Source organism: Neolamprologus brichardi, chromosome 20 (assembly GCF_056152115.1).
Source record: "Neolamprologus brichardi isolate AB-2024 chromosome 20, ASM5615211v1, whole genome shotgun sequence".
Classification (NCBI taxonomy): domain Eukaryota; kingdom Metazoa; phylum Chordata; class Actinopteri; order Cichliformes; family Cichlidae; genus Neolamprologus; species Neolamprologus brichardi.
In genome coordinates this window covers 32,754,008-32,766,448 of record NC_142123.1, presented here as the reverse complement: position 1 = coordinate 32,766,448, position 12,441 = coordinate 32,754,008, and the positions used below count along the sequence as shown (strand labels likewise).

Here is a 12,441-nt window from a genome sequence, read left to right as displayed (position 1 = left end):
TTTATTTTGACAGCTTTATTAATTTTTTTCTATTTAATTTATGAACATCAAACATCAGAGGAGATTTTTAAAGAAGAGCTTTGAAGAGGCTGGTGACTGCTGACCTGATTTCCACAGGTCAATATTTGGGCCATTGAGGCAATTCATCCATCACAGTGCAGTTTTATTTATTCTGTTAGCACACATGTTTTCTGGTGGGAAGCCAAAGGGAAGGAAAACAGTAACGAAGCGAAGGAAAGAAAGGGATACTCGCTACAAGGGTGTAGAAAGACAGGAGGAGAAGAAATGAAGGAAAGAGGGAGGAGGTAAAAGCCCTGGTTATGTTTTGCTGCCTGCAGAATCCATTTAGAGGTCAGCCTCTCCCTGCTGATAAGTAATGGACCTGGAGACAGAGGAGAGGAGAGGAGAGGAGACCTTTGACACACCTTTATTATATCAATGCCTCAACTTACAACCATAACTGAAAATGAATGCCAAATCAACATATGAACGACCCTCCCCTCCCCCCATCAACCCCACCCAAATACAATAAACACAAAAAAAAAGAAAAACAAAACCAGAAGACTCTCCATTCAGCTTTCTTCAAAAATTTAAAACTAAATTATCATCAGTGATAATACACAAAACTCCATTAATGCCCCAAATAGAGACAAACTCTTCAATGTTGGACACCATCTTGTAATAAACAAACTTTCAAATGTGCACCTACTAACCCTTTAAACATAATTCCTAAATTAACAGATCCTGTTCCCTTCATTTTGTTCCTTTTTGTGAGCCATATACTCCTCTAAGCCCGACCTATTAAAAAATTAATCAAGCAAACCTTCCTACGCTGCGCTGCAGAGTACCTCAGACCCAGGATAAAGAGACCCTCCTCTAAAACACTCCCAAGGCCAGCAAGCCACTGCCGCAGCAATGAAAAAAGGCCAGCTAGCCTGGGACAGCCAAGCCATAGGTGTTGCAGTGTTTCCTCAGTCAGACAGAAAGGACAGTGGTTCCCTGTCCGTGGATCCATATGTGCCACGTGTCTGTTCGTAGCCACGGCCCCATGCACTATTCTCCACTGGAGATCCGCACTGCGTTTCTCTATGGGAGGTTTGTACAGGGACCTCCAGCTGCCCCTTGGAGATGACCCCGGAGCCAACACACCTGACCACTTCGACTCCAGAACACCAGCCAACAATCCCCTGTTCAGCACCTTTACAGCCACCTCGTATATAGCCTTCTTCGAAATCGTTGACAGGTCACCCAGAACAGGTGTTCGAAAGGAAAGAAGAGAGCCTCCCTCCTCATCCTGCTCCACAACTGCGGCACAAACAGACAACGAGGGAAAATTAGCTGAATTTGGTCGATCACCTGCAGAGCGAGTCCCCAGCGCAGCCCTTACGAGTCCAGGAAGACCACCCATGACTTCTTCCACCCACTTGATTCCAGTCTCCTGAGCCAGCTTGGCAGCCGTTTTCCACTGCCCCGCCGTCCTCAGGCCCGCCAGCTTAGTAAGACCAGCATTTACCAGGAACCTCTGCACACTAGCAGTGCTGAGCATCCTACTTGGCACCAAGGGATTGTAAAAAAAAAAGGCTCCTCAACAAAATCACCATAAAATTGAGAACAGTTTCTCTGTACTTTAAAAACAGTCTTCCAAGCAGTCAAAACAGACTGGTAAAAAACAGAGGTCTGCGAAAGGTCCATGCCAGTCAAGTCTATAGGAAACAGGTGCTTGTCATATGTCAGGTCCTTTATTCTGTGAAGCAGCGTAGATTCAGTCTTGAACCAGGGCGGTTGTTGTCTTTGATAAAGATAACGCTGTGCTGTCTGAAGACGAAGCGCTGTGATACGGTTGCGAAGGTCAATCAAACTCTGACCCCCCTCTGATACAGGTAGAGACAGCACAGCAGACCTGATCCAATGAAACCCTCCCTAAAAGAAATTAACCAGTCTTTTTTGTATCTCCTTGATAAGAGAGGCTGGAGGTTCAACAACAGTAGCACGGTGCCAGAGTACAGAAGCTGCCAGGTTGTTAACAAGCAGAGTCCTTCCCCTGTAGGACAACTGTGGCAGGACCCAAGTCCATCGAGACAACCGGGCAGCAACCCTCCCAGTTCTTCCCCTGAAAGGCATCAGTTCCCAAAAACACTCCCAAACACTTCAGTCCCTCCCTGTTCCACTGTAAGTCTGCCAGTAACACTGGCTCCTCTTCATCAACCCACCCTCCCAAAATGAAACCTTCACACTTTGACCAGTTAACCTTCGCGGAGGATGCTCGCTCATATAAGTCCAGTGTCTGTCTGAGTGTTTTAATATCACATTGACTGGTTATAAAAACCGTAACATCATCAGCATAAGCTGACAATTTTACTGGACTTCCTGCTTCTTCAAAGGTAAAACCTGAGAGTCCCTGTCTAAGATGGTGTAAAAGGGGTTCAACGGCCAGCGTATACAACATACCAGAAAGAGGGCATCCCTGCCTGATGCCCCTCTGAGCTGGAACAGGCCGACTTAACCCTCCCCCACCTTTAACATGACAGCAGCGTTTGAATACAACAATTTGATCCAAGAAATGAAAATGTTCCCAAACCCAAAAGCTTCCAAAGTTTTAAACAAATAGTGGTGATCAACTCTATCAAAAGCTTTTTCTTGATCCAGATATAAAAACCCCAAATCCAAGTCCTTGAGCTTGGCCAGATCAATAATGTCTCGAATTAAAAACAAGTTGTCCATAATAGTTCTTTCAGGGACACACTATGCTTGATCCACATCAACAATCATGTCAATACAGGTCTTCAACCTGTTAGAAAGACATTTTGCAAGAATCTTGTAGTCCGTACAAAGCAAAGAGACAGGCCTCCAATTTTTGAGCAAGTCCAGGTCCCCTTTCTTTGGCAGTAAAGTCAAAACTGCCCTCGTGCAACTCGTTGGCAAGATCCCAGTGCTCATACTGAATGTGAAAACCTCATGAATGTCCTCTCCTAGCAGTGACCAGAATTCCTGGTAAAATTCCGCAGGAAGACCATCAACTCCTGATGACCGACCACCGTTGAGTTGTTGAACCGCTGAAGACATCTCCTCAAAGGAAATAGCAGACTCTAACACAGCTGATTCAGCCTCATCCAGCCGTGGCAGCCCCACCAGCATCTTCGTCACACATTCAGGGTCACACGTGTCAGCACTAAAGAGGCTGGCATAAAAGTCAATGGCAAGCATCCACATTTTCACTGAGTCAGATGTCACCTTCCCATTTGCAACATTTGGTGTGACTCTCGAACCCTTTTCTCCAGCTTAAAAAAGAACCTTGTTGGGGTATCCATTTCTTTAATAGTAGAAATCCGAGTCCTAATAAGAGCACCCTTTTACCTTTCGTGAAGAAACTTGCCCAAAGCCTTCCTCCTACTGTCCCAGGTATTATTTGTATTATCTGTCCCACTTATAATCTCAGTCTCTAGCCTCTTGAGCTCTCGTTCTAAGTCCTCAAAGCAGTCTTTAACAGTGGCCGGTGCATGTGATGTGTACTGGTGACAAAAAAGCTTAATCTGTGTTTTCCCCACCTCCCACCATTGAGCCAAATTGCAAAAGTCTGTTTTCCTTTGTTTCCAGTGGCACCAGAAGTCAGAAAAAGCTCGACAGAACTCTTTGTCATGAATCAGCTGCACGTTAAAGCGCCAGTGCGAACAGATGTTAGAATGCATCAATAAAGAAATATCTGCAGTCACTAAATGATGATCGGAAAAACCAACAGATGAGATCTCTGCTTTAACTAGTCTATTATTATACATCTGGTTGACATATAATCTATCAAGCCTAGCTGCCTTCACACTGCTCTCAGAAACTTTAACATATGTATACTGTCTGGTTGTGGGATGGAGCTTCCTCCACACATCAGTCAAATCATTCTGAAGAACGATTGTAGACAAAAGTGAGCCCGAAGGTGGGTGAGGCTCTCCTGTGTTTCTGTCAACTGAAGGGTGGGTTGTGCAATTCCAGTCCCCTCCCACCACTATTATTGAACCACTATTTAATTTTGATAACTCATCATTAATTTTACGAAATAATCGCACACGACCTGCAGCTTGATGGTTGCTTTTACTACCTGTGCCCTTCCCTGCTCTATCTCACAGACAGAAACATGTGACAGTTGAAGGTGCCTAGAAAATAAAATTGCTACACCCGCACTGAGGTTAGTACCATGACTTAAAAAAGCCTGCCCACTCCAACTCATTCCTCATTCTGTCTCATTATCCATAGTGCTGTGTTTCCTGCAAAAGGAACACATCAATGTTTTTGTTCTTGCTAAGCTCCACTAAGACGGCACGCCTTTCCCTATCCCTGTGTTAAGTGTACCTACTCTCAAATTTGCCGTATAAGACAGAGAGAAGAGGGGGAGAAAAAGAGAAAAGACAGTGAGACTCTTCCAGAAAGACACCCTTAGTGCTCCAAACATTTTACTATGCTTTTAAAGGAGCTTTTCCTCGTTTTTCCCTCCTTAACTTAGTCAGAATCTTTTCTGTTTGCTCAATTGTTCATAACCAACAATTCTTCTTATTTTCAGAACAGATTTTATAAAAAGATCAACATCTGGAAAAAAAACTCAGTGACTTCCACAGACTGCATACCAAGTGTCTCATCCAAAAAGTGGTTTATATCTTCTAAGGAATACGACTGCTGATGGACTTCTTGTGAAACAACATCAGAGCATCGTGACAGGGAATCATCTTCCAACAAGTCGTCTTCCTCATTTTCCGCGCTCAAAGAACCTGAAACTACATTCACAATACCCACCTCACTTGCCGTTACTTTGGTCTGTCCACTGTCCTGATTTTCCTCCACACTTTCCCTGTCCTGTATGTCATCACATCCATCCTCCACCTCATTAGTCCCGTGTACTATCCCCTGTTCTTCTAGCCCAGCCTGTGGCGCACTGTCTGCGACCCCCATTCTGTCACCCTGCGCCGCTAGCGGCTCGCCGATGACAGCGCTGCTCGTCCGCACCGCTACAAGCCGGCTGTTGTCCCGTGCAGGTGTCGTGCCAAACTAGGTATCCCCGACAGAATTTGTTTCCCCTGCATCGGGATCACACGCTGGACTGTCCAAATCACAGACAAACAGTATCCCACATTGCTGATTTTTAGTTTACAAACACTTCTTATTATGACTAACTACTCCTGACATTTTTGAAATGTTAGCTCGTTATACAACAAAGTTATAGTGGGATACAAATAATATCAGGCTGATCCTGCCACAATTTGTTCTCCCTGTGTAAATCACGGACAAACAGTATCCCACATTGCTGATTTTTTGTTCACAAACACTTATTATTATGACTAACTACTCCTGAAACTTTGGAGGATTTAGCTCTTTATATAGTAAAGTTACAGGAGAATAAAAATAGTTATCAGCCAAAATGTTAATGGTTTATTAAAATAATCCCATCTGATACTCCGTGAGCAATAAATATATAATTTTCTGTTGTAACCTTCAAACTGAATGGTAATGTAACGATACTAATTTTTCACTTTTTCACAAAATGAAAACATCAGTACTTCCTGCGTGCTCCCAGCACAGGGGAAACAAATTCTGTCGGGGATACCTAGTTTGGCATGACACCGGCATCTACAGCGCGCTCCTGCTCACTCGCCCCACTAGCATGAGCCTCTTGTTCACGGCGCACCTCCTGCTCTTTGTGAGGGCAGGACGAGCGTTTATGGCCAACATCACCACACTCAAAGCACTTCATGCTACCTGCACTGGCGTAAACAGTATATAAGCCGTTTTCATATCTTACCTTAAACGACACTTCCAGTGTCTGCGAAGGATCGTTCAGGTACATGAAGGCCTGCCTTCTTAGTGACTGAACGTGCTGCAGTCTGGTGTCTTTGCAGCCAAGACGAACAACCCTGAACCCGCTAGCAAACTTTCCAAAGCGGGTCAGTTCCTTTTCAAGTAGCTCATTTGGGATGAACGGCGGGTCGCCGGACACGGTGACCCGCGTAGATGACACAAACAGTGGCAAAACAGCCTCAAACAAATCATCCAGAATGATCCCCCTTTCAACCAACAGGTGAACCAAAAGCAATCACAGCCTTGTTCATCTGAGAGCCATAAGTTATATTCTCATGGCCCACCTGTTCACCAACAGCTAGCAGAACCTGCTCCACGGTGTACTGCTGGGGTGCCACCACCCTGGCCCCATGTCTAATAGACAGGGGAGGCGAACCCTCACTGAGGAGGGACGCCATGACTCAAGGTAAAACTGGCCAATTAACTAAAATTCTTCACTTCACACAACACAATGAAATAAACTTGCCTTACCTTTTAACCACCCATAAGCCCAAAAACAGTCCAAATGTCCCAAACTCACTCAGCAGCTCCATGCACTCACCAAACACCTTCACACACCCATTCACTCACACTCCCAGCATGCAGTGCAGGAAGGAGAGGAGAGGAGAGGTGCATGTGTTTTGTTAGACTTTGGGGATTATGACAAAGTTTTATATTTAACATTTTTAACATTACTTTTGAAAACATTGTTACCAGTTGGTTTCTAAACTCCAGATTTTGATGTTTGTTTTGAAGCCAGAAGTGACTATATTTAAGTGACATAGTGGAGTACTAAGTAATCAGTTAACAAGCTTGGTTAAGAGTTACAACCATAAACTAGACAACACTTCTTCAGCACCACACATTAAACCTTGTAATTTGTCAAATAATTCCATTAAAATGTATTTGTGAATTGTATCTGTTAGCAGATGGAGGCTGGGGTGGATGGTGGCCACACAGTCCTCCACACAGAGGACCACTAAGAATAGACTGATGATGATCACCAGTCAACTAATATGGACACCACATGACCTGCACATGCTCCTGTTTTCCTATACCTGCTTGCAAACCTCATTATGTACAAGATGTCCTTTTGGGTTATAGCCAGTCATAACTCAAAGTGAGAGGGGTCTGTCTCTCTTCAGATGTGTTTGTTTTTACGTGTAGGGGTTAATGTTTCAGCCCACAGAACATTTTAATTTGAGTTAATTGTTTTAATGTTGAGTGAGCGCTAAGTGCTGCTGTTTATTTCTAATGTGATGGCTTCACATCAGAGCTATGAAACTTTAAACTGAATGCGTTTAAGCATTAAAGCCTTCTGTCCTATAAAGGAGATGTGAAACTGCATTCGTTTGTTGTACAATCAAAGTGATGCTAATTTTAATGGAATAGGTTTTTCCCCCCTAATTGGTGCTGTGTTAGGGCCACAGTATTACTGGTCACTTTGCACACCAATGGTGACGTCGACACAGTTCCATAGCAATTATACCGGTGCTTAGGGCATGAGTACCTTCTGCAGTACGCTTGTGAACGATGGGTGCGCCACCCAGGCAAACCAGCTACATCAGCGCTGGTATGAGAGGAGAATAAGTCAAACCTGGAAGCAAAAGAGTTTTGTTTCTAGAGAAAATGTAATCTTTTCAAACTGCTCCCTCTGTACAATCTGGTGGCAGCACAACACGTGAGATTGCAAAATTCCCAAAACATCATTTACGTGACTTTAAGCTTTATAAAACTCTCTAACCCATTAATCTTGTTTTGTAGTGGATGTGATGCAAAGATGCAAAGTGCAGGGTTTTAATAGCCAGCATTGTGCTGGAAAAAAACAACATAAAAACCTTTTATTTTCTTTCACCCAAATAAGTCAGTGTTTCAACTCTTTACATTTTCACACTGATGATTGTTTACTACAATGCTGAGCAGTTTGAGTCATTCGCGGCAATTCACACTTTCCCATTCACACCTTTTGAACTCTCTTTCTCTCCATTCACAGACAGGTAGGTGTAAAGAGTCGTATAGAGAAGACGCGCTGAATGTGTGTTGTTAAAAAGCAGTATGGTCGGCTCGCTCAGAGCTTATGGCAGGTTCCTGACTCACGTTTTATTTCTGATGTTTCCAAAGGCTCTTTGAACAGCAGATAATGGATCAGGGCTGGAGAGCTGCAGGGTGAAGACACACACACACACACACAGACACACACATTCGAACTCCATCCACATGGCAGCGGTGATGAGTGTAGGCGGCAGCAGGGTGAAGATACACCACCGTACTCGACAAGCAACGAGTGGGAAGCAAACACACAGACGCACAAACGCACACGCTTCATCTCTTTTCATGGTGGAAACAGACAGTAAAGCTGTCTTCCATAACTAACAACATTGAGGACGTATCCATGTCCTGACACGAGAGTGTTTACGGAAACCGAACATGCCAAGGTTGCCATGGGGACGATCTGAACAGGCGTACAGTCATCAGTAGCAGGATAAAAATCTGTTACACGTCAGGCCAGCAAACACACAACACTGAACTGATGTTTACCCACCCCAGGGTCGTCATGGTGACGATGGTGTACCAGAAGGAGGCCGGGATGGAGGTGAAGTCGGAGCTTTTGGTGCCTTTCTCGGCGTAGAACATGACGGTGGCGAAGATGATGATGGCCATGGTGAGGGAGAAGAGCAGGAAGCCGAGCTCGGAGGCGCAGCTCTTGAGCGTGTAGCCCAAAATCCTCAAACCCTGAGAGTGACGTGAGAACTTGAAGATCCGGAAGACGCGGAAAACCCGGAGGGTGACGAAGGCGCCGCTCACGTCCTCGTTCTCGGGCATCACCAGGCCGATGTAGTACGGCATTATAGCCACTACGTCAATCACAGACATCACAGAGCGCATGAACTTGCAGCGACTGGGCGCGGCGAACAGGCGCATCAAGTACTCGAAGGTGAAGATGAGCACGCAGGCCGTGTCCATGCAGAAGAAGGCCAGCTGATATTTCTCCCCACAGGGAAGGTCCTTAACTCTGCCCTCTGGAGGCCGGCAGGGCACCGTCTCCACCACGTTGGCGATCACTGACACAGCGATGAAGAAGCCGGTGACATAGTAGAAGACAAGCGCCATGGTGGAGGTGTGGGGGTTCTCGAAGGCTCGCCACAAACGCTCCCTGGGGGTGCTGTCAGGAGGAAGTGGGGCGTCTATCGACTCGTTGGCCTCCGTGTCCTCTGCCAGACGCTCCTGGTTCTCTTTTTTCCTGTCTCTGTATTCCTTCACAGGAAAGGGAAATGGAAAAGAAAAACTTTAGTGTCGCTTACATTAAGTGCCTGATGTGGCTGAGCACAAAACAAAGGGATTCTGTAACTGTGTGTAGTTTGTGAGGAGATCAGGTTTCTTCTCATGTGGAAAGAATTTTTCAGAAGACAGATAAAAATACAAACTCCATTTACTATGAAAGGAGAACAGTTGAACACATTACAGGCACAACAACCATCCATTTCTGATAGTCTGTGCTCACACAGAGTCCCCTCGTGCACCTACGCTGTAGATAAGGAAAGACCTCGTGACTTTAAACTGCCTACAAGCAGCTGGGCTGCCCTCGTAGCCTATCCTTGAGCCAAAACATCCACAGACAGAAGTCATACAAAATCCTTTCAGATACTTATTTGTCCTTTTCTAATGCTGATACATGAGAGCCTTGCTCAGGTTTCTGGAGTTGACCAATCAGAGTAAACCATGAATTTTGTGATGAGGTGAAGCTCCAACTCAGCAATATTTTACTTACATCGTTTAAAGAACCTCAGAATATTGCCGTTTGGAAGGCAAAGAAGGAGAAATACTTTAAAGTAATTAACTAATGTTTTTAACTAATAGATATCTGTTTCTGTTGTCACTTTAATGGTCATTGCAGTTATTGCTATGATATTAGTGACAAGAAAGTATTATTTTGGTTAGTTATGTGGTATACTTCTTATCAAATAAGCATCAGAGTAGAGCTCCTTTGGTGAAATAGCCCATCATTGGCTCAATAATTAAATTAGAACAATGCTTCCCAATATTTACGATGTTTTAAATCTTAGTTTTAGAGTTTGTAACAACTTTCAAATCAATTGAATTTTATTTGTGCAGCACCAAATTACAACAACAGTTGCCTCAAGGTGCTTTATGTTGTAAGGTAGACCCTACAATAATAGATACAGAGAAAAACCCAACAATCATATGACCCCCTATGAGCAGCACTTTGGTGACAGTGGGAAGGAAAAACTCCCTTTTAACAGGAAGAAACCTCCAGCAGAGGCAGGCTCAGGGAGGGGCGGGGCCATCTGCCACGGCCGGTTGGGGTGGGAGAAGGAAGACAATTTTCACAACTATGTCTGAAAGATATAGTTTACTGAATACTTTCTGAGGCATAAACTACAAATAAACAATACAATACTTTTCCCCTAATCTGGGGCAAAGACACGACTTTGACATGGTTTACTCGCACTGACTGTAATCCCTCTAAAACAGATTGGTGAAGGTCTGCAATAAATCAAGATCCAATATATAAATATGGATCATTTGCCAACATATAATCACGGCGAGTCAGTCTGTGCTGATGAGCGCAACTCCTCTGTCCATCAAATAATAAAACAATGGCTGTACATTTAACACAAAAGGCATGTCTTATTTTGTGCTGCTATGTGTGTGTGTGTCAGTTGCTGCTTGGAGTGTTCATCTATCTGGGATGAGAGGGAGAGATGTGATCAGGAAGAGTGCGTAATTGGCAGGGCTGGATGGGTCAAAGCTTTGAGTGCATTAACAAAACTTTGGCTCTGTCCTGGTGCTGTTTACTCAGTCCTCACTCTGAGCCCCACACAGACCCGCTCTGCACTAATACTGATATGTTACTGAAACAGAGCAGACGTAAACCGAACTCAACAGAGAGTCAGAGTGAGGAAGGAGGAGAATACTATTGCTAGACGCATACGAGGATGCACGTTTTCCTTTTCAAAGGGAGCAGAGTAGGTTCCAGTGTTTCAGGCTGACAGAGATAAGCCATCACTCCCTGCCTTCTCTCAGCAGTGCGCACACAGAGCAGCATCAATGTTTCCTGCTTTGCTTCCCTTCAAAGCGCTATTTCATAACATGTCTGTCAAAAGGCAACTCATTGTGGGACTAATTGGATTGATGTTACAAAATGTCGACATTATAATTAGTCAAATTAATATCTACGATGCATAGTTCAAGTACAAATGTAACAATAGATGGTTTAACATGCCAGAATTAAATCCTGCGTCCGTTAAAGTAGTCCCGTTACTTTACTATAAAATAAAATAAAATGTTTTGTGTTTGCACTCACTCTTTCAAATAGATGCAAGTGAAACACAGCAGAAAATAAAGAAAATCAAAGATTCAGCAGCACTGAGTCCTGTTGCTCTTAAATCTATTGTCACCTGCTTAGCAGGAGTGGGGCGGGGGAAGTTTGCACCGGTGCCACAGCGGTCATGTCAGTGGGAGGATCCGGGGGTTTCTCTGTGAATTTCACATTCTCATGGCAGCGTGCTCAGCACTCGCTCAGATTTGAAATTAAATTTTTTGCTGTATAAAGAAGTTTCGTCCCACAAAGAATGTACAGTGGACACTAATGGTTTTGTCACTTTTTACAAAATCAAACTCAAAGTAATGTGAGTACTTCCAAGCTTAAACGCTGCATGTTCGTACTCTCTCCCGCACTCCATATTATCCATTGTTGATCACGTCTGTTGCTGCCACAGACGTCACACGCTCGACATCATTGTCATGAGACACTCTCACAATCAAAATCCCGGTTTAGTAACGCAGATGCTTATGGGAAAGTAGCAGTAATCTAATTACTTTTTTGCAATCATAATCCCTTACTTCATTGCTTACTTGAAAAAGTAATCAGATTACAGTAAGCTTTGGTATTGAATATTTAATAAAGCTGTCAGTTTAAAGGAAGAATGAATATTACACTTCTGTAGATGATTAAGAAAACCGTCTGTTTTGATGAGAGATTTTTTCCGCTCTCCTGCAGAGCATCACTTTTTTTAAACACCTCTCTGAACCTCCATACAGGGAGGGGGCATCTTGTTTTGCTCAATGAAATCAACAGCAAACCTTCAGAGTCTGAGAGTTAATAAATATATGAAAATGACCCATCATAGGCTGCAAGTTCTAGTTTATGAATGACAGTCAGGTTATGCTTGATCTTTTCACTCGTGAGTGTGGCTGTTTCTCTCTATCAGCTGACCACAGCAGCTGCAGCATCAGTGGCCAACGAAGCCAACAAACCAAGCACACATACTTTTTCAGACATAACAAGGCTTTTGAACTATAGCTTGTGAGACTGCAGCCATGGTGCAAAACTCTGATTCTGCTTTACACAGTGCAGAAAATCCCAAAGCACTGCGTGCGTTTAGGCACATGGAACAATAACAGCATTAACGCACAGATGGCTCAGGATCTGACTGAAATAACACTTTGTGTTTTACACAGAGTACATGATGTTAGCTACAACACATAAATTTCAGGCTTATAAAAAGGAACAGTTTGTAATAAAGCAACTCTCTGCTCTCCAGCTGAGAAACACACGCCTAAAACTTTCCCTTACACTACATTCGGCCTAGTCTGTGGCTGAGA

The 12,441-nt window shown here is 43.9% G+C and overlaps 1 protein-coding gene across 1 annotated transcript in view; it reads right to left on the bottom strand.

The window, feature by feature from the left end:
• kcnd1 (potassium voltage-gated channel, Shal-related subfamily, member 1) overlaps positions 1-12,441 on the bottom strand; it is an 82,155-nt gene that overhangs the window by 48,774 nt on the left and 20,940 nt on the right. Inside the window, exon 4 of the mRNA XM_087834316.1 lies at positions 8,357-9,069. Within this exon, the coding sequence (XP_087690442.1) occupies positions 8,357-9,069 (713 nt within the window). The remainder of the gene's footprint in view (positions 1-8,356; positions 9,070-12,441) is intronic.